This window comes from Sorex fumeus, unplaced genomic scaffold, assembly GCF_029834395.1.
Source record: "Sorex fumeus unplaced genomic scaffold, SorFum_2.1 ptg000098l, whole genome shotgun sequence".
Taxonomy (NCBI): Eukaryota; Metazoa; Chordata; class Mammalia; order Eulipotyphla; family Soricidae; genus Sorex; species Sorex fumeus.
The window spans coordinates 82,517,858-82,545,716 of record NW_026606155.1 but is presented as its reverse complement, the minus strand read 5'-3'; the positions used below and the strand labels follow the sequence as shown (position 1 = coordinate 82,545,716).

The following is a 27,859-nucleotide window of genomic DNA, read 5'->3' as shown; positions in this document are numbered from 1 at the left end:
CCAAGTGAATTACCTATTGTGTAGGAAAAACAAGGCAATGGGATAAATGACTGCTGGCTATCAGGTAATTTTATCTGTAAATTATTCATGTAGTTAGTGAAAATGCATTTTCTAGCCTAATTTCCTAAAATGTGGATCATTCATAACTGAACATAGGAGTCATGAAAAAAATTGGAAACTCTAAAAGGTTTCCAAAGTTACAAAGACCAATAATGAGTTCAAAATCAGCCACATAATGAATCTGAGTTGTTTCTGGAAACACTTGGATTTCTATGAGGACAAGAGAACATGAGTGAAAAAAGTTCTACTCTTCTAGAATACACGACTTACATACCTACTCGTAACAGTTTCATTCTTTCTTTTTTGGGGCCACACCTTACAATGTTCAATGGTCACTATTCACTGGCTCTGCACTAATCACTTCTGGTGGTGCTTGGGAGACCATATGGAATTGAAAGCCAGGTCAGTCATGCAAACCAAATGCCCTATCCTAGGTTCTATCTCTCTAGCCCCAAGAATATCTTTGTAAGAGAAGATAAGGTACAAAGCAAGATGACTAATTCTTTTTTTTTCTTTTTTGGGTCACACCTGGCAATGCACAGGGGTTACTCCTGGCTCTGCACTCAGGAATTACCCCTGGCGATGCTCAGGGGACCATATGGGATGCTGGGAATTGAACCTGGGCTGCCCGTGTACAAGGCAAATGCTCTACCCGCTGTGCTATCACTCCAGCCCCCAAGATGACTAATTCTAAATTCTGTCAAGTCTATCGTAAGGCGAGCATCAGAAGTCATTAAAAATACAACCTTTACAAGATTTGGAAGATATATCTAATGGCTAGCGTGCATGCTTTACATGTAGAAGGTCCAGTTTTGATCCCCAGCCAATTCCTGGATTTTATTCTCAACACTTCAAAATCCCCAGAGCACTACAGGGAACAACCCCCAAGCACCAAGCCAAGAGTAGCTCTCAAGAAATTATCTGCCACAGAGGGAGGAGGAGAGTGGGAAAGTATACCAGGAACATTGGTGGTAGAAAACACACACTGGAGGAGGGATGGGTGTTTGATCATTGTATGACTAAAACTCAAACATGAAAGCTTTGTAACTGTATCTCATGGTGATTCAATTTAAAAAAAAAGGGGGAGGGAAAGAGTAGCCCTCAAGGACTACTAGGGGTGTGTGTGTGTGTGTGTGTGTGTGTGTGTGTGTGTGTGTGTGTGTACACACGCACGTGTGGAGAGAGTGATTGAGATTCTCAAGAATGAGAATGATGGTATAGAGTGGTAATTTATATTAGTAAAAATTACCCAAAACAAATTCATTAAAGTTTGAATAGACGTAGGACACATACTTCACAAGGAGAAAGAAAAATATTAGTCTAAGAGAACTCAGTATCAAAATAAATGAAGCTTGTAGCCTTAATTACTAGCTAGACAGCTGAATCCCAGCTAGTCTCCAACACTTCCACATCTGATTTTTGAGAATTAAAGGTGGTAATACATCAACTACTCAAGTAGTACCACCTAATACATAGTAAACCTTTCCTTCAAAGGAAGACCTTTTATTGAGTTGGAGGAAAGGGACTTCAAACAGCTTGGGAACTGAGTCTATGGAACTTAAATTAATGGATTGTAAGGAGTAAAACGATTTCAATCTCCAAACCCTTTTCCTTCTGAGAAAAAGTCTAGTGTGTTTTTTTAGAAAAGGGTGGGCTGGGGGAGGGAATGCTGTGGCCACTGAACTGAAACTTCTTAAGATATATTCCAAGTTATTTTGGGAAATATAGAGCAAAACTCTCATCATAAAATTACTGGACTGCTTGCCAGTAACATTTAAAATAGACCATGCCAAAAACGAATATGAGTATATTTTTGTTTCACTAATAACTAATAATTTGGGAGAAGGGAAGAAAATTAAGTATGTGCTTTAAAACTACTGTGTACTTTATTATAGTTGCTACCTTACAAGATAATTATATGTTTACACATAATGTTATCTCAGAGTCGTATAGTTGGTAACAAGACAAACATTTTGTTAGTTTATTTCTGAAACACTTTGACTCCAATGAAAATACATTTTATTTTTAAAATAAAATACTCCAGATAAAAAGATAACAGATTGGGCTTCAAGAAGTTTGTCTTGTTATGTACCCATATTCGACCCCTGGTATCTCATATTGTTCCTGAGCCTCATCACAACTGATTCCTCAGCTTGGAGCCAGGAGTAAGCCCTAGCGCTAATGCTGAGCACCTCTCTCTCTCTCTCTCTCTCTTAGATTCACATTATAAAGTCCAGATTTGGGGGCAATATAAAAGCGTGTATTTTTATAAAGGAAACCAAGATATTCTGTAAAATATAAAATTATAGTTAGCTGGATTAGGGAGATGGTACAGGGACTGCATACAAGACACCTTGGTTCACTCCCTGACACTGCATGGACCCTGATGTAACCTGTAACCCATCTCTCAATCCCTAACCCCCCCATCCCACTCCTACACACACCTAAGCCACCTAAGCACTGCTAGGAGTTGCCCTGGTGGCCCCCGAGTACGCAAGGGCCCCAGCATTCAAATATCCAGCCCGCTCAGCTACAAATTGCCAGGAGTGACTGCCAGGGATCCCAGACCACAGCTTGGGAGGCACCCACCCCACACTGATTGTATTATTATTTTTTCATACTGAGGTAACATTTATGTCTGTGTCTTAATTATTCACAAATAAAATATTATTTTATATTTAGCACTGTGTTTTGAGTCCAGCAGGATTTTTTTTAAGAGCACAGTATGAGGGACTAGGGGAGTAACTCAAGGACTGTAGCACAAGCCTGGTATGCACTACAACCTAAATTGATCTTCATACATGGTAGACCTGACCTCCGAGGAGTGCAGGTATAGCCCAGGAAGCATCCAAGCACCACCAGGGTCGTCCCAGTGGTTCCCAGCTCTACAGGGTTCTAGCATTCTTAGTATATCATCACAAGGAATGATCCTTGCCCCCCCGCCCCCGAAATGCTTGGAAACCCTCATTCCTGAAGTCACAGAATAAACAATGCCAGTGGTTGTTTAGGTACCACAAAGAAAGGAGGGAGAGGGGGAATCAAAATTCTCTAAATATGTTTATGTTGTGAGATGAAGACTGAGCAAACACTTCAGACACAAGAAATTAAAGAGAGGATCTGGTATGTCACTTAGTGGCAGAGTATGTGCCTTGCATTTGTGAGTCCCTGGATTTGATCTCCAGCACCACAATAAAATAAAGAGAACAGAGACAGGTAAATGTTGTGTGATCTTGTACTTAAGAAACAAAAGATGATTGTTGAGACAGCTGACAAATGAACTACAGACTAAAGTACTAAATTAACGTTAAATTTTTAGGCACAATAATTACACATCAATAATATAAGAAATATCCTGTTTTCAAGATTAAAACACTAATGTATAAAGAGGCAAAGTAGGAAGTATGCAACCAATTTCAAATACTTCAAAAATAAATGTATTTCAAGTGTGTATATGTACATGGGGAAATGGAGACTGATAAAAGCATGCTAAGCATTAGTGAAGTTAGTAAAGGATGTACAGAGTTCCTGCACGACTGCCACAATGGATTCTTTGCAAAAACCAGTCACATTTTTAAAAGTATAAAGGAACAACAAAAACATATTAGAATCAAATGAAAAGAGAGACAAAACTAAATGCCTAGCTAAGATCTAGAAAGTGATGAAAAAGAAAGTGATATAATTAAAAACCTAAGTGAAATAGCTTTGGGGGGTGGAGGTGTAAACTACATAATTTACTACACCTGGGTGAAAAGAAAAATAGAAGAATATCAGAGATGCATAACCACAAAAGAAAGTTAATTGAAAGAAAGGTAAAGGTAAACACTGTAAAGGTCTGAGAAGATAGGAGTTGTATGCATTGGCATTGATTAGCACTTCTGAGAAAAGGGTCAAGCATTAACAACCAATAGATTCAGGCCATAGCCTATAGAATTTAGATGGGAAAACACCAGCAAAAAAGATGAGGGTACTACATACAGTTTTTTAACTAGGACACTGTTTTGGGTAACTTCTGGTGGCCACAATATGATATAAAATTCTGGGGCACAGACAATATTCTCTACTTCTTTACTTGGCTCTTTTCCCAAGTTCCCACAGATTCTTCAAGCCTACATTGGTTTAAAAAATTCTCTTCTCCTTTTTTCGGCCAGAACCGCCAGCGTCCAGTAAATCGCAAAAATGAACAACACAAAGGGAAAACAGAGGGGCACCTGCTATATGTTCTACAGACCTTTCAGAAAACATGGAGTTGTTCCTTTGGCCACATACATGGCATATATACAAGAAAGGTGGTATCGTAGACATAAAGGGAATGGGCACTATCCAAAAATGAATGGCCCACAAATGTTATTATGGCAAAACTGAAAGAGTCTACAATGTTACCCAGCATGCTGTTGGCATTGTTGTTAACAAACAAGTCAAGGGCAAGATTCTTGCCAAGAGAATTAATGTCCGCATTGAGCATATTAAGAATCCTAAAAGTCGAGACAGCTTCCTGAAATGGGTGAAGGAAAACGATCAAAAAAAGAAGGAAGCCAAAGAGAAAGGAACTTGGGTTTAACTGAAGTACCAGCCTACTCCACCCAGAGAAGCACACTTTGTAAGAACCAATGGAAAGGAGTCTGAGCTGCTGGAGCCCATTCCCTATGAATTCATGGCATGAGAAGTGTTTGTTTAAAAATAAAGAGACTCCTGGACTATATATATATAAAAAAAAAAACTCTTCTCCCTCAACTGGGACTAAATAATCTTGTAATGGCTCTTTCAATTTTGAGGAAATCTCAATGATCCAAGGATTAACAGCCATAAAATTTTAATTAACCAATTTACACAGTAATATCTACATATACAATAACCATTTAAAAACATAAAAATATCCTAAAACAATGATAGAGATCTTCAGCCTTTAATTTGAAGTGAAATTAAAGGTTTGAATAATTCAACACATAAGGTTAAACTCTAAATTCAAGGTTTTGTATTACAATGAACTGAAGCTTTAGGCTACAGATAATGGAGTAAGAAATATTTCAAATTAATCAAGTTTCTACCTCAATAAACTAGAAAAACAATTAAATAAAAACTCAAAGCAAGAAGAAAGAAAAAACAGAGCCAAGACAATGAAAGAGAGGTTGGGAGACTGGGAGAGAAATAAAAAGCAAATGAAACCATTAAATCTTTAGCAAAACTGACACTGTCACTGTCCTCCCGTTGTTCATCTATTTGCTCGAGCAGGCCAGTAACGTCTCCAACTGTTACTGTGTTTGGTATATCGAATATCAAATACGTCATGGGTAGCTTGCCAGGCTCTGCCATGCGGGCGAGATGCTCTCGGTAGCTTGCCGGGCTCTCCGAGAGGGGCGGAGGAATCGACCTCAGGTCGGCCATGTTGGTAGCTTGCAAGGCAACCGCCTACCCACAGTGCTATGGCTCCAGCCTAAGACTGACATTATCAAAAGTTATGATCTAGGGGACCAGGAATGTGACTCAGTAGCAGAGTGCTATCTTGCATGTATGAGGACGAGTTCAAACCCTGGCAACCAAGCCCCCTCCCTGTCTTCCTATAATAACAAATACTGGCGCACAGCAACCCCCACACTATCACCAAGTGTGTACCCGCTCCCTCCCCAACCACTGCAGCACTTCAACAACAAAAAATGAAATAAGCCAATTTCAGAAACAAAGGATTTCACCAAAACGGTAATGTGTAATACCCGTGGACAGAAAAACAAAACAAAAATGGAGCAAAACGGAAGCCTACACAAATCGGCTCAACTGATTTTTCACTGGAGATGCTACATTTTAAAGAATACAAAAGCAGTTTAATGGAGAAAGAACAATCTTTTCAAAACATGCTACCAGAAAAACTGAACATTCATAGGTGAAAACAATAGGCACTGGCCTATATATCATACTTTTTATAACAATCAATTAAAAATAAATGGACCACAGACTTAAATATAAAATGTAGAACCATGAAACTTTTAGGATGATATCAAGGATATGCCTCATGTTGGTCAAGCACACACGAAAAATGTGGTGTTGAACTCAATCTCTGGAACCATATGGCCCTCAGTGCACTGCTGGGTGTGTTCCCTATAAAAATATTTTTAAAATTAAAACGTTCAGTTTTTTTCTTAAAGGATAATTATTTAGGACCTAAAGCTAAAGAGTTCTTGGAAATAATACCAAACTATAATCCATGAAAGAAAAAAAAGGTACAAATCTGTCAAAATTTTTGCTTTTGTTCCACACTTTGCTCCCTGTGCAGAGACAAGAAATACAAGTTTAAAGAAGAGCTTTCAAAGCACACCACCATGCCCTCCCCTCAAAAAAAAAAAAAATTAATGGGAAAATAAAATAAGCAGCCCAGGAAGATAATCAACTCTTTAGTACTTAAGTGTAAATTACAAGTACAATAAGCCATCATCACACACCTATGACAGTAACAGTAATAGAAATAATACCAACTACCCAAAATGCTGACAAAAACCTTAGAAACTAGATTCTTCATACCTACTGGTGAAAATACAACACAGAATAGCCATCCTAAGAAAAAACTTAGCAGTTTCCTTTAAAATTTAACATACAACTACAGTAATAAGTATATACCAAGTAACTATATATATGGTCGCCTACCTAGTAACTATATACCCATTCATCTCCCTCACAGGAATAAAGCTTCTATTTACAGAAAAACTTATGCATAGAAGACCATAATATCTTTTACTGAAACAAAGCCTACATGTCCTCCAGTGAGTTAGAGGTTAAAGAAACTGATATCCATCATGGAACACTAGTCAACATTAAAAGAAACAAACTCTTGGACAACTTAACCTAGATGATCCCTCAAGAAAAGTATGCAGAATGAAAAAAGGCAAACCTTGGTGATTACTATAATCCCAAATACATATCCCATTTTACTTTGTTTTTTTGGATCTCCTGGCTTTGCGCTTACTCCTGGTTCCGCTCAGGGTACCATATGGGTACTGAGGATCAAACCAGACTAGGCATGCAAGGGAAGTGCCCTGACTGCTGTACTATCTCTCTCTGCCCCCCACCCAAAAAAAAAACAAAATTTAAAAAAATGAACAAGTGAGTGGTTGTCAGGCCAAGACCTAGGAGGCACATGTAGTTATAAAAATGTAACTGGAAAGTGATTTGAACTAATTTCTATTTTTCCAGTGGCAGTGGATACAAGTGATTCAACTGGATAGATCTATACATATAAAAACCTATATACATCCAAATAAGTACAAGTTAAACTAGGGAAATATGAATAAGATACATTTGCTCAAAGTAAATCTCTTGGTGATATTCTATCAGTGTTTCTCAAAGAAGAGTTATTGCCCCAAGGACAAATCTGGGGGATGGAGGGAGTACTTTCTATAAAGCTAGATTCCAACAGAGAGTTAACTTTTCTGAAAAGACAGCATTAGACCAATTAAGTATGAAAATCTGCTTTAATTTATCTACTCTGTTTTTGGTGCCACACCTAGGAATACTCAAGGTTTACTCCTGGCTCCATGTAATCACTCCTCGTGGTGGTTAGGGATAACATATGTTGTACTGAGGTGGTCCAACACAGGTGTGTGCAAGGCAAGCACCTTAACCCCTGTACTATTCTCTTGGATCTAAAAACCTGTTTCAGAATTTTGCAAAATACCAGCATCGAGACAGAAAAGGTTAAAAGGACCTTTTTACACTATTCCTCATGATAGCAATTAATAAGCTATATTATTTCAATCAAAATGAATTATAAACAAGTACAGAACATTTGCAAACCAAATTTCAAAAAAATAAACCAGTTGGTTATAGCTCTCTGGTAGAAAACATACTCTATGTGCATGAAACAGAGTTTTGCTCTTTGCTATTTTAAATAACAAAATTCTGGTAAGTACAAGTGCCAGTCACGGTCCTCCTATTGTTCATCGATTTGCTCCAGGGGGCCCAGTAAGGTCTCCTTCGTGAGACTTGTTGTTACTGTGTTTGGCATATCAAATACGTCACATGTAGCTTGCCAGGCTCTACCAAGCGGGCGAGATACTCTCGGTAGCTTGCCGGGCTCTCCGAGAGGGGCGGAGGAATCAAACTCGGGTCGGCCATATTGGCTGCGTGCAAGGCGAATGCCCTACCCCTATGCTATCACTCCAGCCCGGTAAGTACATATAAGAAAAGAAAAAAAGATATCGTATTACAATAAAAGAAAGCACCACTGGGTGTGGGCATCCCCTCAAAAAAAAATTTAAAAAAAAACCATAAACCACAGACCAAGGAACAATGTAAACATAAAATTATGCTGCCACAGGTCCAAAGAGACAGTACAGCGGTTACGATGTTTGCCTTACGTGAGGTAAATGGCGTTAGAATCCCCAGCAGTTCATATGGTCCCCCAAATCTGCCGGGAGTGATTCCCAAGCACCGCCAGATGTGGTCCCAACACCCCTCTCCCCACCCCCGCCAAATTTCTACCTGTCTAGCAGGAAGATACAGAGGTAGGAAAAAATTTGGGCATATTTAGAGGGAAATTGACACCTTATAGTAGGATTGGTGGTAGGATTGGTGGTGTGATATTTTAGTGCCTGAAACTCAACTATGAATGTTCGTAAATCACAGTGCTTCAATAAAAATAAAAATTTTAAAAGTACCAAATGACAAAAAGTTGTACAAAAGTCACAAAAATATTTTGGGTAAACAAAACATTTAAGTGAATAATATTAAATGGAAAAATAAGGGTAAACTGTTTTATAGTTATGAAACAAAGTATATATATATACATATCCCCCAAAAGAGTGAAGATAATAAATGCAATTAGAAGACTAATGATATGATTGTAAGTCATATACAGTATTGAAATAATCTTAAAATATATGAATCATGTAACATTCAGTAATCTGAGATAGAATCTGAATTTATATATTAGAGAGGCTACTGGTTATATAGGGCTAGAGCGATAGCACAGCGGGAGGGCGTTTGCCTTGCACGCAGCCAACATGGCCGACCCGAGTTCGATTCCTCCGCCCCTCTCGGAGAGCCCGGCAAGCTACCGAGAGTATCTCGCCCGCACGGCAGAGCCTGGCAAGCTCCCCGTGACGTATTCGATATGCCAAACACAGCAACAACAAAGTCTCCAATGGAGACGTTACTGGGCCCGCTCGAGCAAATCGATGAACAACGGGAGGGCCTTTACTTTACTTACTGGTTATATAATAATGCAATGGCATTTGGAATAAAATGGAAGGAATGTGAAATATAGTATTATTTTGCTGTTATTTTATTTATTGTCTTTCTGGATCATACCTAGCAATGCTCAGAGGTTACTAACAGCTCTGCACTCAGAAATTATTCCTGGCAGTGCTCAGGGGACCATATAGAATGCCAGGGATTGAACCGGGATTGGCTGTGCGCATTGCAAAGCCCTACCCACTGTACTATCTCTCTGAACCCTGACATATATTATTAAATATACCACAATCAGTATAAAAAGAGATGGAAGCCAAAATAATGCTGACAAATCATTTCAGCCAGTACAAATTAATAAAGAACATACTGATACTAGTTTGAAGAAAACAAATGAATGAAAAAGACAACATGGAAAAGAGCTGGAAGAAAAAAATTTAAAAAAAAGAGCTGACGTTCTGAAATTTTACAAAAAGAAACTAAGACAGGGGTATGGTGCCACCAGGTCAATCTCTATCTGTGAGGCGAGTGCATCAGCAGCCTGATGGCGCCTTCAGACTTCCAGATACCCCAAAATTGCTGCTGTGCCTTTGGCCAGACCCCAAAAACTTGGAGCAAAGTTTACCAAGAAAGTAAACGGCCAAAAGTTAGGTATGTGGGAGACACACCCACAAACCACCTCAGGCTCAGCTATATAATTGGAGGCATGGCCTCTCTGATCGAACTGCTTAATGGCCATGATCCCAGAGACTCAGAGAGAAATCTCGAAACCCAGCAGCTTTTGGCAGAAATGCATCCTGTTCCTGCAGTAGGTTACTGTCGCCAGGCCACCCCAGGGGGGGAAGGGTACTGTCCCTCCGCCTGTTCCCCCTTGGTGGCTCGGTGGCCGCCATCCGCCAGAGGCCACTGGACAGTCAGGTCTGGGCCCGCAGTGACAGACACGTGGGACCTCAAGAGATGGGGGTGGAGTCGGCCCTTTCCTTCTCACCCCAACGAGACCCCTGAGTCGCCACCCACAAATGGCCTATCTGGCTCCTGATCAAGCTGCTTAACAGCCATGATTCCAGAGACTCAGAAACAAATCTTGAAACCCAGTGGCTTTTGGCAGAAATGCGTCTGGACCCCGCAGTTGGTTACTGTCGCCAGGCGACCCCAGGGGGCAAAGGGCGCAGTCCCTCCACCTGCTCCCCCTAGGTGGCTCGGTGGCCTTCATCCTCCAGAGGCCGCTAGATAGTCAGGTTTGGGCCCTCAGTGAGGAGAACGCAGGGCCTCATGGGGTGGGGGTGGAGCAGGCCTTTTCCTCCCTGTCCCAAGGAGACCCCGAGTTGCCGCCCATGAGAATGGCCTTCTGGCTCCTGATCAAGCTGCTTAATGGCCATGATCCCAGAGACTCAGGAGCAAATCTTGGAACCCAGCAGGTTTTGGCAGAAATCCTTCCAGATTTGTGTTAAAATTTCGGAATTTCAAAATTGTGCAGCCACTACTGCAGCCACGCAACATCATATGTTATTCATAACCAGCAATAGAAAACAAATTGTCTACTGTTGCCTTTTCAGCAGATCTGAGTGTTGGGGTAAAATCTCAAATAATAATGGTGGGTCTGGTGTCAAAATATTGAATGTGATCAAAGTAGAGAGAGAGTAATGTGGAAATCATCTGTCCCACAGGTAGGGGGAGGGTGTGGGATGGCATACTGAGATTGTTGGGGGTGGAGAATGGTCACTGGTGAAAGTACCAGTGTTTCATTGTATGACCGAGACTTAGACCCAAAAGCTTTGTAACTGCTCTCATAGTGATTCAATAAATAAAATTATAAAAAATGAAAGAAAAAAAGTAAAGAGGAGTTCATGCCCAATTCAATTAGCTAACCAGTGACTGAATAAATAGCAGTACTTCTACATAAAAACAAACAAACAAGAAGAAATGAAGACAACCAGAAAAGTAATATGGAACATATTCTAAGTTTTAATGTGCAGGAAGCAGCTGGTTTCAAACGGAAAAAGAGAAAATGCTAAATGAGTCTTTAGGAATACAGAAGAATGTACTGCAGTTAAACAATCACTAGAGAAAGGTAAAAACTCGTGGCTTCACAGGACTATCATTAATGTATCTTATTTTCTTTAAAATCTTATTTTTTAGGGACTGACCCTAAAATGAACATATAATTTTGAACTAGCTGAATGTCATCATTATTTCTTCCAATTTCAATTCTAAATAAACCTGATTTGCCCATGGTGTTTTCCCTAACTCAGTATTTCTTATTTTCTCATGACTTATCTATTACAAATAAAAAGGAAACTGTTAACTGCCACTGTTTCCTCAGACTAACTATCCACCCACATTCTTGACTCTGCATAAGCTCTTAATATTCTATCTTTGGGCCAGAGTGATAGTACAGCAGGTAAGGCATTTGCCTTGCACACGGCAGACCTGAATTCAATCCCAGGCATCCCATATGGTCCCGCTAGTACCAACAGGAGTAATTTCTGAGTGCAGAGTCAGGAGTAACCCTGAGCATCTCCAGGTGAGACCAAAAAAGAAAAATGCTATCTTTATATTAAGTTAATTTTAGGGAAGTGACTGCTTTTGAGATACATAGGGAAATAGATTAAAGGAAGTGAGAGAGGGCCATATTATAAAAGTACTCATTGTATGATAAGAGATGAACTGTCTGGAAGACTGAACTACTAACTGAATACTAGACCCAAGTTATAGAAAGTTCATTATGACAATATAAAAACTGGAGTTAAGTTTTAAAAAATTTACTTAGGTTAGAGAGATAGTACAGCAGGCAATAAATGTACTTGTCTTACACAAATTTGGCCAGGGTTCCATCTCCAGCACATTTTATGGTCCTCAGAGCACCGCCAGAAGTGATTGTTAAGAAGAGCCATGAGTTATCCCTGAGCACTGCTGGGTGTGCCTCACACCCAAAAGCAAAACACAAACTTCTTGGCAGTACAAGATATGAGAGAAAATGGGGCGGAAATGAAAGTACAGTGGGTAGGGCATTTGCTAACCTGGGTTCAATTCCCAGTATCCCATATGGTCCCTCCTGAGTGAAGAGCCAGGAGTAACCCCTGAGCCTCACCAGGTATGACTAAGAAAAAAATAAAAAAGAAGAAAATGAGAGAATGAACTAGATGCAATAAAAAAAACCATCTGAATAGCGAAAATGTAATATTTAGATTTGACTATAACTGATACATCTTTTGTTAATCTTTACAAGATCTGCAAAAATATTCCAAGTTTATGTAAGTGCAGTGCAAGAACTTAACCCAAAACACAGATTCATACTAAGGATATCCAAAACTTAAAAATCTGAGTATAGTAATAGAAATAAAAAGAATTGTTCATGTTAGAAACCTTTATTCAAATGCTACATGTATTCTCAGTGTTTTAAATTTTTTTACATACCTCTCTACAGGAAAAAAAAACCCACCACTTTTGTTCCCAACTTGTTCCCCCCCGCTTAAAATAGAATACTGCAGCTATATTTTATTATAATGTTTCTGTTTCTCATAAAAATGTGTATTCCCTTAAGAACTGGAATTTCTAAAAGAAAACTCAATGGTCTGAAATGCACATATGTTTTATATGCAGGAAGACATGGTTCACCCAATACCATGAAATGCCCCTCAGTGACCACTGTACACCGAGCTGGAAACAGCTTTTGAGCACTGCCAAGTATGGCCCCAACCCTCAAAAGAATTCGGATTTACATTACCGCCAGTAATGTAAATACTAGGCTTGGTACTATGGCTAGTATAGTATCTAGCATATAATAGGTATCCAGTAAGTATTTATTGCATGATATATGAACTTTTAAAAGGGAATATTCCTTTAAGTAATACAAGACTATGTTCCTACAGTGTAAAATCAGGCACAAAGGCAGCAACGTATCTGTCTACTGAAATATGAATGAGCGGTATAATTGACAACAAAAACAGACTGAATTAAGAAATAGTAAGAAAGATACTAAAGTCGAAATCTAGTAAAACTAGGGGGAAATAGAAAACACAAAGTACCAGAGGAGGCACAAAACCTAACAGCAGGAAAAGGGGAGTAAAAAAGAAAGGGCAGGAAATTGTAAAATTCCTCAAATGAAACTGTTCTCAGTAACAACCAGATCCAGGAAAGTAGCCTGCTGAAATGAAGACCAGAAGGTCAAAACTGCAAAGAAAATAGGAACGATGATGAGGCTCAGATGTGAGAAAACTGGCTGTGGGGAGGAATAAATGAAAGTCAGTACATGAAAATGAAAGCTAGATGTCACTGGTAATTTGAATATATAGAAGTGTTTCCCAAAGTGGCAATACTACTGGTTTGAGTGAATGGTGCTGAAACCATGGGGCGTGGATAGAGAGGTGGTCAGCAGTAGTCTCCAAATGAGATTTATGTAATTTGAAAAAGTAATTGAGTAATACTAGTGCGGGGAATAAGGCCCATCTCTGCTCCAACAGTAACTTCTTTTTCCTTACTCGGTACTATGGTGAATAGGAGAATCATTTTCAAGAGAAAAGATGCTAGGGTGGCTAAATTGAAAGAGGAAAGTTACTTAATGCAACTGGTTTTCAAAAAAGAGCTCTGTAGAAAGTTTAAGATTTCATAATGAAATAATTCTCAGAGGCACAGTGGGAAAAGCTAAACAGGAAATTGCTGTGCTGTACTTTCATCAAGTTCAATACAAAACAAAAAAAGATGTTCCACTGACTTCTTAAGGTTCCCCAGAGTGGAAAGGGGGCAAGTCTAAATTTTTAATAAAGATACTTCTACATTATATAAACTTTCTTTGTAGGATATACTCTATATTTGATTTAGATATTGATACTTAGGGGATTAGAAACCATTTATTAACTGTCTTTTAAAACATCTTATAATAAGCTCATTTTTAATCCATAACTTAATTACCTATCAATCCGAAAATAATCTTTTAGAAAACTATAAACTTGAATTGCTTTCTTTACCCTTTCTTCATCTCAATATTTCCTTTACCACTTCAACTTTATTGAACAGCTACCTTGTAATTTGGCTTTGGCAAAGCTCTGTACCCTTTCTTTTTTTTAAAAAAATAAAGAACACACTGGTAACCCAGGTGTTTTATGAGTTCTATATATCGTTTTACATAATGTACTTCATTTTTTGGCCATCTTCTAGAGTATACTACACTTATATAACTTGAAAGGTGGGGGGAGCAGAGAGAGCTTAATATAAAGCACCTGCCATGTAAGGCTGAAGAAGCCTACATTCTGGCAAGCACAACAACTTAAAAGTAAATTTTTAAAAAATTCAAAACATACTTTCTATAGAAGTAACATTACAGATGCTAAAATGGCTAACAAAATTAATATTTAAGGGGCATTCTCACTATTTTCAAGCATCTTAGATATTTGGGGCACTTGAATTCTCATTTTGTCTTTAAGTATAGGTTTCCCTTTCACTTGATGCAGGAAAGATACGTCATTCAGCTTTTCAGACTTAGAGTTGGATTTGAGCTTACAAACAGAATACAAGATTTCAAACTGAAAAGAAAGTAAACACCTGATGGTATCAAAGGCTGGATTAAACTTTTAAAATATACAAATGTTAAAAACTCATGCAAGATGAAAATGATAAAAATTAAACACCAGGTAGCACTGAGTTTAGAATATATAATAAGAAATGAAGAAAAATAAACCTGAGAAAACAGGAGTCCAGGATAGGGATGAACAACAGTTTTCTATAAGGAGCCTGATAAAATTATTGTCTCTGCTGCAACTGCAACTCTGCCATCATAATATGAAAAAGCAGTGACAAAAATGAATGAGGTTGGTAACGTTCCAATAAACACTTTAATTTGAATTTCAAATAATTTCCACATTTCACAAAATCACTTTGAGTTTCAAATAAATTTCACATGTCACAAAATTCCTTTTCTATTTAAAGACGTAAAACTCATTCTTAACTCAGAGTTCATATAAAAGTCAAGTGACTAGTATAGATTTGTAAATTTTACTTTGAAAACCCTTAATCTAAGATATAATAGGGAGGGGGAGGCAGGGTAGATCAGTTTTAATAAGGAGATAAGTTATTAAAGTTTTTATATTGCACCTAACTGAAAAAGTCCTAACTCTACGTATATGTGAATTCCAGTTGCAAAGAAACTTGCAAATTTCAATACATTTAACATGGAAAAAAGCTCCAATTGTGTAATTGTTCAGAGGCAAAACCAATCCTCATAAATGACAGTTTACAGTAATCATAATTCTGAATGGACAATTCATTTTAAGCCTTAAAATTATAGCAATAAATGCATTATTCATTACCATTTTGTCCCTGAGTCGTTCTCCATGGATAAAAAAGTCAGCACAGCCATTCTCTTCCTGATGAGGGACTTTGAAGACAGTGACGCAGCTTAGTCCACTCCCTCCAAGTGGTAACCATCCACCGCTTGAGTCATCCCGGGTCATCACCACAGCTCGTACTCGTGCATAACTATTACTAAAATAGATGCAAAGATTAGAAATTAGCTTTTCCATAAACAAAAACCAGTCAAGCCATCAGTCTCATTTGAGAACTAAAGACCACATTAGTTAGTGTGTGGTAACTAAATTGCTACTTCCACAGAAAGTACCTACATGAAAGGGGTCAAAACCCATTAACATAAAAGGGTTAACTTTCTTCTTAAAGGGCAATCTCACTATAGAGAACTATAGAAATCTTATTTCAACTCATCACTTGAATAGTGCAAACAATGTGACTGTCATAAAACAAATATGAATGACCTAAGCTATATGCACTTGGCAAACTAAAGGCTACTCAATGAATGTATATATACACCTGCAGTGAATGTATATATACTGGGCCTGCAGATATATATATATGTATATGTGTGTGTGTATATATATATATATATATATATATATATATATATATATCTGCAACAAATATAGCCAGGAGAGATCACTGCTGTATTATATGATTGTGGTATTTCTAGCTAGTTCTAACATTTCTCAAATATAAGTGCTGAAATAAACATGTTTTCTCAGATACCGTTTTTTTTTTGTTCTTACAAACTGGAAATCTAAATCATGCAAATCATACAAATAAACTTCATAATTTATCAAAAATGGCCTACATGACTTCCTTATTTGAAACTATTCATAAAACTGCATTTCATTTTTGTAAAATACTGATCTTAGCAACATTTACTGAAAAAACTAATACAGCCACTACCATGTCGACTCACCCAGTCAGCTCCCTCCAACATTTAATTTTCAATCTCAATTACTTCTCAGAATTAACCATAACTATGTAAGAAGTGTTTCATATACTATTACTTTTTAGAACTGACATCTAAGCACTTCAGTTTTAAAACTTGTACAATGATTAGTAAATTTCTCTCTTAAAAGCAATGTACTTTTGCTGTACTGAAATATTTAGACAGTATAACTCAAGTTTGTCTTGGTAATTCTGAGTATAAGTTGAGGTTCTAAGCACTATGTATCTTTTCATATTGTAATGACAGACTATAGCTGGAGCAACAGCATTAGGTCAATAGATAGGGCATTTGCCTTGTACACAGCTGACTTCGGTCGGCCCAGGTTCGATTTCTCTGCCCCTCTGGGAGAGCCTGGCAAGCTACCGAGAGTATCTCGCCTGCGGGGCACAGCCTGGCAAGCTACCCGTGATATATTCAATATGCCAAACACAGTAACAAGTCTCACAATGGAGACGTTACTGGGCCTGCTCGAGCAAATCAATGAACAACGGGAAGACAGTGACAGTGATAATGTCAGACTACCAGTTATCATAATGGTCATCTAAAATCCCCCTCTTGCTTTGTTTTACTGAAAAACACATACAGTAATGTGCTTATTTGAAAAAAACTTTAACGTGTTAAAAATTTGTTTAAAAAAATTGTAAAAAAATTTAAACAATTTACCAATTCTGACAAATTTAAGTATCACTGTCATCACTGTCCTCCTGTTGTTCATCGATTTGCTCGAGCAGGCCCGGCAACATCTCCATTTTGAGACTTCTTGTTACTGTGTTCAGCATATTGAATAGGTCACCAGTAGCTTGCCAGGCTTTTCAGTGCGGGCAAGATACTCTCGGTAGCTTGCCAGGCTCTCCAAGAGGGCTGGAAGAATCGAACCCGGCTCATCCGGGCTGGCTGCGTGCAAGGGAAACGCCCTACCACTGTGCTATCATGAACATTTTCTGGATTTCAGGAAATTCTCAAGTCTTCTTCCTATCAAACAACCATCTGACTTTAACATAAACATTAAGTTTTATCTGTTATAGGTCTTCTTAGAAATAAAATCAATAGGATGATGTCCACCCTTCTTTTCCTCATTACAAAATTCATTCCTTTTAATTACCTAGTATTCTCACTAAATAAATAAAATCGAACTGGTTTATATAATGACAGAATTTGGAATGTTCCTACTTATTGCCTTTTAAAAAAACAAAACTATAACAAACATGCAGGTATGTCTTTTATAAATTTATCCTTTAATTTCTTAATTACCTAGGAATGGAACTGATACAGTTTAGCTATACATTATGTTTAATTAGCTGTTCCATCCACATTCTTTCTAACACTAGCAGTTTTTAAGTCTTCTTAAAATTTACTCAGGTTTCTGATGACTAGTGATACTGATCATCAGTAAGACTTACTGGTCATTTTAGTTCTTTTGACTATTTGTTACCTTTTTTGTCACTAATTCTGAGGAGTTCTCTAGGAAGTTTTTCTTGACAGAGGTTTTCTGTTATTGAGCTGTCTTCCTTAAGTTTTTTTAAAAAATTGTATTTCTTTTATAAACTTTTTTTCTATAATTTTTTTGTGGGGTTTGGGTCATAGTTCTATATTCCAGGATAAAACCAGGGCAAGATTTGTACATGGCACGTACTTTGCCTGCTATACTAACTCTCTGTCCCAGAGCTGTGAACTTTTACAGCTGCGATGTGCACTGTGCTTGAGTCAGGAATCTAGAGTCCAACTTTTGTAAGATGAATTTTTTCAGCTAAGCAATATACCAGCAGTGTATCCTTGAGAAAGTTGTTTCTATTTTAATAAACAAAATAGAAAAAAATTATCATCCTGGAACTAGAGACACAGTACAGTAGATAGGGCACTACACCCATTAGTTCTAAAAGGACTAGAGGGTTACTCACTGTAATTCTCTGCCTGGTCAATGTTTGATCCAAGCCTAAGGGGGCTGTGGAGTTAGCTCAAGTGGTAAAGCATATGCCTAGCATTTTTTTCTTTTTTTTTTTTATAGTGAAACACCATGAGGCACAGTTGTAGACTTACAAATTTCTGTGCTTGGGTTTCAATTATACAATGGTCATCTCTCCACCAGTGCCCATTTTCTACCACCACAGATCCCAGTATCCCTCCCCCTATTCACCCCCTCCCCGGTCCCACCCTGCCTCTGTGGCAGGGCATTCCCTTTTTTTCTCTCTCTCCTTTCGGGTGCTGTGGTTTGCAAAAGAGGCATTGAGTGGCAATCATGTTCGGTCTATAGTCTACTTTCAGCATGCTTCTCCCATCTTGGGCGGATCCTCCTAACACCCTTTATTTGGTGTTCCCTTCTCTATCTGAGCTGCCTTTTCCCCTAGCATTGCATAGCATTTTTCAGCACTGGCACCTCCTGGCCTCCCAAAGCACTGCTTGATATAGCTCTGGTGGTTCCTAAGTACTACCAGGTATGACACTATTTAAAACAAGGACAAGTACATCAAGTTAATTTTAAAGTCCTACAATCTGCAGGTATAGTAAAATGAATTACCAGAATGCTGGCTACTTCACATCATCCTTAAGTAAATCAGAAAATCATTACACTTACAGAACTTTAATGTTAAGTCAAACATTACAAAAGAAAAAAAGTTAAATAATATTCCAACATTGCAATGTAAGATAAATTAAAGTGAAAAAGAGAGAAGAGGAAGACAACCAAAGAGATTTAAATATGTTATATAGTTTTGCTTTAAGGTATGTGTGTCGGGGGAAAGGACTCAGCAGAGAGGGATAGTATAGTGGGTAATGTGCATACCTTGTATTAGCTAACCCCATTTTGAAGCCCTGCTAACATGTGGTCCTCTAGTACTGCCAGGGTGACCTAGGTGGCTCCTACACCATAGGGCTCACTAGTACTGCCAGGGTGACCTAGGTGGCTCCTACACCATAGGGCTCAAACAGCACTACATCCTCAGACCCAGAGTGAACCTGCCAGCTGGTTGGCTGAGAATAGCCGGGATGGTCCCAGTCTCCTGAGCACCCCGTGGGACAGAGGTCACAAAATAAGGAGAGTGCTGGATGCTTTGAAATAATGGAAAGGGAAAGGAAACAGATTCTTCCCTAATTTCTCCAGAAGGACTACGACCTCACCAACACTTGACTTACTTTTCAACATTTATTGTAGTTTAGACATGGTTACACTAGTGTTAGCATTTATGCAAAGCTCGTCCTATTGGCAACACCCTTGGAACATATATAGAAATCCCAAACTGTAGTTTGCAAAAGCTCTTACTATAAAACTAACCTAAAATATGTTCCCTCAGTCCTCTCTCCTCTAAAGCCTGTTTCTCTCCCTCTCTTCATATTTTTCGAAATAAAACTTGAAAAATTAAGATGTTACAACATGTACATTCTTCAACTATAAATCTATTCATTCTGAATTTATTATAGTTTAATATAACTAACCTAGGGCTGGAGCGATAGCACAGCGGGTAGGGCTTTCGCCTTACACGCGGCCAACATGGCCGACCCGAGTTCGATTCCTCCGCCCCTCTCGGAGAGCCCGGCAAGCTACCGAGAGTATTCGATATGCCAGACACAGTAACAACAAAGTCTCCAATGGAGATGTTACTGGGCCCGCTCGAGCAAATCGACGATCAACGGGAGGGCCTTTACTTTACTTTACTATAACTAACCTAGGAGAAAGTTCCCTATTAGAACTTATTTTAGAACAGAAGAAATTATTAACCATAACTAAGAATAGGCAATTCTTCTAATTACTACTTCCAGGACAAAAGCATTATTTGTTTTGGGGCCCACTTGGCCGTGCTCAGGGCTTAATCTTGGCTTTGCACTCAAGGATCACACCTGGAGGGGGTTTGGGAACCATATGGGGTGACTGGGATCAAATTCAGGTCAGCTATTTGAAAAGCAAGTGCTCTGCCCTCTATATTATCTTCGGCCACAAAAGAACCTCAAATCAAATTAGAGGCTTCAGGGAATTCTTAGAGGGAAATAAAAAAACTACATTTCTGAAGAACAAATAAACAGGAATGTACATGCTACCCTTTTCAGATCAATCATTCTCTATTTTGCGAGATACCATCAATCTCCCAAATAGTTTTGGAAAAACTTTACATGCCTCCTGCTTCTGGCACCACCACTGTCCATTCTTCTAGTTTCTTAATTGCCAACACCGATGTTATGACTTCATAATACTAGTTCTCTAGACCTATGTTGGAAAAATTGGCAATAAATGAAAGTTTCATTGCCATAACTCAGAATGTGAGACACAGGAGGCAAACACTATTTCTAAAGTTTGGGACCTAAACTTTAGTATTAGTGTTGACCTTCTAGGAAGTCATTAGAAAAAAAAAATACAGCAAATCACTTTTTTTTTTTGGTCAGGGGAGGCTACTCAATACTGTATGGGGAGGGGAGAGGGGCATGCAGTGCTAAGGCTGGCACTGCATGTGCCTCACTTGAGTCATATCTGTAGACCTTGGTGAAAATTTTAGTAAAGCAATTCATTTTCAGTGACTTTAGTATGGTAAAATGAGGAATCATAAATCATAGTTAAATTATGAAATAATTTTTAAAAATCAAGACCAAAACGCATGTGGAGAGTGGTTTTGGCTGGTTCTGGAGGTCTTCGGCTGCCAGAGCTGGGGCCCCGGTGAGGACAGCCAGGCACAGGGCAGGAGACTCTGCCAGAGTCCTCTGTACTGGCAGAGGAACAAAGGCATGCAGGTCCCGGGGCCGAGATCTCCAAGCCTGCTCAGATCAGGGCTGAGCATCCTCCACCCAGATCCTCCATCTTCCATTAGGCAGGGGTCACACCCACCAACTGCCCCCCAGGGCCGTGTAATCCCATCAACGGCCAAGACCCAGAGACTATATAAAACCCAGCTCCGGGAAGCGCGCTGCCAAGTGACATCTTTTTATCTCATTCTTACTTTAGACAACCTGGCAGGCTACCGAATGTAACCTGCCCACACAGCAGAGGCTGGCAAACTCCCCATGGTGTACCCAATGTGCCAAATACCAGTAACAATGATGGGTCTCATTCTCCTAACCCTGAAAGAGCCTTGAATATGGCACTTTTTAAAATCTCAGGGCTAGGACGAAGGAGACGTTACTGGTGCCTGCTTGAGGAACAACAGGATGATCGTGATCGTGAAGACCAAAATATTGATCTCATCTATGCTATCAGACGTATTAGTTTTAAAAACCATGAGTTAAAGAACTGAGATGAAGCAGTAACTCTTTTGAATTCATCAGAGTGCAAGTGTTTTTTCTCAGAAATATTTCTTTCTGAACAGGGAACACTCAGTCTGCTCAGAGGTTCAGTATACACTCCTAAGAAAGTAATTCTTTACCAGTATTTTTAGATGGCTTTCACTAAGGAAACCAGTAGAATTCCTAACAGTTAATACCCATTAGTGTCAATATATTGTCTGTTCCTATATAACAGTTCCGTAACGTCACCTCATTCGGTAAAGGTAAACAACCACACAGCCTCATTTTTTTGAATGCATAAATACATATATTTAAAACACAGCTTTATCCATGCTGAGAATACATATAAAGTTTTGGCATTTAATGTCAAGAAACAGGAACTACAAAAATAAGCTGCCAATCAGCATATGTCAGAAGCCAGTTCCTCAAGGATCACGCAAACAAGCCTAGGATGATTTAAAAAAAAAGTTACAAATTCAGTGGCATTCATATTAATCAGAATAATCTCCCAAGAGAAAAAAAGAATAAGTATCTCCATATAGAGTACTAAAACAAAAACAAAAAACCCACCAAATTGAGAATCTGACTTGAAAGGAAATTGGAGTGTGCGCCTTCATAAAACAGACATTTAATAAACACTTGTCTGACTAAATAAAAAAAGAAAAATAAGAAGTTCTTCTAAATATCTGGCAAAAAGTTTTTTAGAGAGAATCGAGACAGCATAGGTGACTCAAACATTACAATGAGATAAAGGTAAAGGTAAAGGCCCTCCCGTTGTTCATCGATTTGCTCGAGTGGGCCCAGTAACGTCTCCATTGGAGACTTTGTTGTTACTGTGTCTGGCATATCGAATACGTCACGGGGAGCTTGCCAGGCTCTGCCGTGCAGGCGAGACACTCTCGGTAGCTTGCCGGGCTCTCCGAGAGGGGCAGAGAAATCGAACTCGGGTCGGCCATGTTGGTTGCATGCAAGGCAAACGACCTACTGCATTACAATGAGAATCTAGTCAAAATTCATTTAAGTTTTTCAGTGGTGTGGTATGTACATAATTATGCCATGCTAATAATGCTTCATCCTACAAAGAGAAATTTAGCTTATTCCTTTGAAAATGCTGTTGAAGTCTGGGAATAAAAATAATTTACGAAAAGCAAATCCTAATTATGCAACTTTAAACTTTTTTCCTTCCAAATGGAACATAAACATGGATTCAATTTTCACTGAAAACTTAATATCCTGTAACTGTGCTGTACAATAGAAATATAAACCATACATATAGGGTGTTTGCCTTGCAAGCGGCCAACATGGCCAACTCGAGTTCGATTCCTCCGCCCCCCTCGGAGAGCCTGGCAAGCTATCAAGAGTATATTCGATATGCCAAACACAGTAACAATTGTCACAATGGAGACGTTACTGGGCCCACTCGGGCAAATTGATGGACAATGGGAAGACATAAAGTTACATTGAAAAAGTCAAAAAACAGTACTGAAAATGAAGATCAGGAAAACTGGTGCTTCAGGGAAAGCTTGCCCCTGTGGAAGAAATGGGAATAGGTCTGGGAAGGGGCCACTATGGCCATGATAGAGGTAAGTGTTCATTCTGGAGAAGGGCTGGGTGCTAAGAGAAGGCGATATGATACTGCATCAGTGATAGTATTGTAAACCACAGTGAAAAACCTAAAAATGAAAAAAAAAAGAAAGAAAAACATGCTTGCCATAGTGGCAGGATGCGGAACAGGAAGGAAACTAGGGAAACTGGTAGAGAGAAGAGGATACTGGTGAAGGGACTTATTGAAACATTGTAGGCCTGAAACCTAACCCTGAATAACTTTGTTAACTTTGTAATTCAGGTGATTCAATTTAGGAAAGAAACAAAAAAGTATCTTCAACATCCATACTCAATGAGTTGTTCACCTCTGAGCTAAATAATCAAAGTCCACATAACCTAAGTAGGTTATTCTGCACCCTCAATTCGAAATAACATAGGACAAGAAGTGCTGTTGCACAACCTCAGGATTTCATACTGCAGTTGAGGAATTCTTTAATTCTTTAATTTATTCTGTCTTAGAGTGTTTGCCTTGCACGCAGCCAGCTCGGCCAAGCTGGGTTCGATTCCTCTGCCCCTCTTAAGAGAGCCCTGCAAGCTACCGAGAGTATCTCGCCCGCACGGCAAAGCCTGGCAAGCTATCCATGACGTATTCAATATGCCAAACACAGTAACAACAAGTCTCACAATGGAGACATTACTGGGCCCGCTCGAGCAAATCGATGAACAACGGGAAGGCAGTGCTACAGTGCTAATGGTAGTATCATAAGTAGAAGAAACCACTTCTCATTAAAAAGGCTTATACAAGAACCAAAATATCTTGAAATAGTTCCATAAATTAGTTTCTCAAAATCCTGGCAAAGGATTTATCCAGATACAATAATACACCAAGCTCAGGGCAGATCAATGCTCTGGTTTTCCATCAGTATGTAAATTCATTTATAATCTTCACTCCAGACCTTGTTTACTTATCAGTTACAATGCAGAATAATACCACTGACACTTCCATCTTCATCAGGATCTTAGAGGGCCAGAGTTTAAGAAATTAACCAAAGGCTCATTTTCCATTAAGGAGAGAATAAATTCGATTGTGTATTACTTTAAAATTTTTCAAAGAATGCCGGAAATAGCCTTCATAGATTATGATAGCTTATAGGGTGTAAGGGCACTAGTTCCATACTCAAAGATACTGCATGTGTGGAGCAGACTAGATCTTCTGTTTATGCCTGGTGTATCTGCTGCCTATGATTCCAGGGACAGGTTTCTAGTTCCACCACACCCAGATGTTTATGAGCACAACTCAAGGCTCCAATACCTAGTGAGCCTGTGCAAGCATTATGGTTATGACTTCTGACAAACAAGTGTGAGAGAACCTCACCAATCCCCAGCAAGCAATAAGAACAGATGTGAAAGATCACCACAACTAAATGAGTCCAATTTCTAGCAGACACCACAGCCAAGTGTGTAAACATACCTCCCTCCCCCCCATACCACTTGAGTCATCAAATCAACAAAAGAAAGGGGTAAAGGGTAAAGTAAAATAAACATTAATAAAACATTGTTTTTTTCTTCAGTTTGAGGACATACTCACTGTGCTCAGTGCTCAGGGATTATTCCTAGTGAAACTCAGGGGACTGAGCCTGTAGTTACAGGGACTGAACCTAGGTTGACTGCCAGATAAGCACATCTAGATCTTCTGTTTATGTCTGGTGTACATGCTACGTGTGACAATACAATGAGTAGGTCTGTACTCTCCAGCATCTAAAGAAGACTTCTCAATGTTTATCAAAAAGTAATCTTTAGGCGCTTAAAAAATAGTACAAAGGGTAGGGTGCTTACTTTGCATGTGGCCAACACAGGTTCAATCCCCAGCACCTCATATGGTCCTCCAGTACCGGGGAAGGAGTCAGCCCTGAATACAGAGCCTGGAATAAACATTGGACCCCAATTTTTTTAGGTAATCTTAAAAAAAATGTTACTATCTAGGGCCACATGGATAGTACAGTGGGGTTGGGCATTTGCCTTGTATGAGGCTGACCTAGGGTTGTTTTATTTTTTTTTCTTCTTCTTTTTGGGTCATACCCATAGACGCTCAGGGATTACTCCTAGCTCTGCACTCAGGAATCACTCCTGGCGATGGTGGGGGAACTGTATGGGATGCTGGGAATCAAACCCTGGTCAGCCGTGTACAAGGCAAACGCCATACCAACTGAGCTATCACTCCAGCCACTGATCTAGGTTTTAATCCAGAGAGCAGAGTCAGGTAAAATCCCTAAGCACTCCCTGCAATGGACTTCCCACCCCAAAAAGTTACTATCTAAACTAAGTAGATGAAGACATATTTACATATGCCCTGAAAGAAGTTTGCGTTTGCACACTATAATTGATAATGCAGTTTCAGTTATCAAAATATGACTATCGCCTCATTGTGTTACTTATTTCATTGTATAAGAATAAAAATCAGGAAGAAAATCTAGTACTTACTACACATATCTGACAATCTAAGTTGTAAATCTAAAAAACATTACTGCTAAGGTAACAAAAACACACCACCTACCAAAAACACTTACAAAAGCAAAAAAAAATTATCTAATAATATCTTAACAAAAAAGTGAGAAAATATTTTGAAACATTAAAGCAGTTTACACAATCAACTAGTTTATTTGTGCTGCAGGGGAGACTAAAAGTGGAGGTAGAGGACATAATCTCTTTCCTATTAAGACTGCTGAGGAGAAAGGTTTGCACTGCCAATTAACCTCTGTAGCATTCTCCTTCCCTTGTTCATCGATTTTCTCCAGCGGGCACCAGTAATGTCTCCATTTTGAGACTTCTTGTTACTGTGTTTGGCATATCGAATATGTCACAGGTAGCTTGCCAGGCTTTGCCAACCGGGCAGAATACTTTCGGTAGCTTGCCAGGCATTCCAAGAGGGGTGGAGGAATCAAACCCAGGTCGGTCGCTGCAAGGCAAATGCCCAACCCGCTATGCTATCGCTCCAGCCCACCAATTAACCCAAAGAACAATAATCCCCTTGAGGTTCAAAACAAAAACTCTCTCTTGAAAAAAGTTTTCATTTAGACTAAAATAAGACTTCATTATTAGAGTTAATTTTCTTATACTGAGATTTCCTTAACCCTCAATGTCTCCATACCCAATACATAAATATTAAGTGATACAGCAAGGATTTGAAAAAAAAAGTCTTTTGAGCAAAGTCTTTGGGGCTGGGCTGATACAACTAATTGAAAAAAAAAAGGCCAACAGTATTCATGTTATATGTTATATGTATTTACTTGAAATGAATTTATCTTAATTCTTTCAGCTCATTCTCTTTTTATCAATATGTGGTTGGATTCGTGTAAAGTTACCAAGGGATCCCTTTTACACGTGTGTATGGCCATACAGTATTTCCATAGATTACCTGTATGTGGATACAATATGTGACTGTCAATATGAGAAACTTAGCAGAAGCTCTACTATGGAATTATTGAATACTAGCAATGCTTCAAACTAAAAGTTTTAATTTTCAAACAAAACTGATTTCATGTTATTTCATTTATTTTTGGTTTGGGGGTGACACCTGGCAATGCTCGGTACTACTTGTTCTGCCCTCAGGAAATTACTCCCAGTGGTGCTTGGGGCGTTTGGGGATGCCAGGAGCAGCCTCATGCAAGACAAGCGCCCTACCCACTATACTATAACTCTGACCCCAAAACTGATTTCATTTTAGGTTGACTCTGGTTAAGGTTCCTCTTTCCAATTCCTTCAGTAGTTCTATGTGAACAAAATTCTTAAAAGTCACAGGAGATAGTCTCTTCGCAGAGTTCAAAAATCCAGATATTGTGTCTCATCTCTCTGCTTCATTATACGGGTTGGTTACTAAAACAATCACATAAGCAAGGCAAGGGAAGAGATATTTGGAGGTGGGAAATGAAGGACAGGACTCAAACTAAAAACCTTGACAGTGAAGAAGGTATGACACAAAAAAAAGTTGGTACTATTAATAGGAGAGGTAAGATATACTTGGCCCTGAAATTCAATCCTAAGTAATTTTGTAGCTCTGTTAATTTACAGCGATTAAATAAAAAAAAAAAATTTAAAGATATGCTTGGCAAACTGGAACAATAAAGATGACTTTTACAATAACAAAGATATTTTGTTTAATGAGAGAACAGTTGTTTCAGGTAAACAACTGTTTAAAGTCAACGTCATTGTATGGACTATAGCCAATGGGCATATGAAAGTGTTCAAAGTCAGGGAAATGCAAATCAAAATGACAAAAAGGTACCACGTCACACCAATGAGAATGCTATATATCAAAAAATGTTGGTATGAACCAGTGATGGTGGGAATGTCATCTGGTTCAATCTCTATAGAAAGCAGTACGTTAATTTCTCAAAAAATAAAAATATAATTCTATGTGATCCAGTGATTTCACGTCTTGGTATCTACCCTCAAAATATTAATTTGAAAAGATAAATGCACACCCATGTTCACTGCAACACTTATTACAACAGTCAGGATATGGAAACAACCCTATTGTCTAACAACAGATGAATTGGAGAAAAATTCTGGTACATATACACAGTAAATACCATGCAAGTTGAAATCATACAATTCACT

General features: G+C 38.8%; 1 protein-coding gene and 1 pseudogene across 1 annotated transcript in view; one reads left to right on the top strand and one right to left on the bottom strand.

Moving 5' to 3' along the window:
- SPRED1 (sprouty related EVH1 domain containing 1) overlaps positions 1-27,859 on the bottom strand; it is an 89,022-nt gene that overhangs the window by 33,686 nt on the left and 27,477 nt on the right. Inside the window, exon 2 of the mRNA XM_056133352.1 lies at positions 15,540-15,714. Coding sequence (XP_055989327.1) covers positions 15,540-15,714 — 175 coding nt within the window. The remainder of the gene's footprint in view (positions 1-15,539; positions 15,715-27,859) is intronic.
- On the top strand, positions 4,237-4,720 carry LOC130041290 (60S ribosomal protein L21-like; annotated as a pseudogene).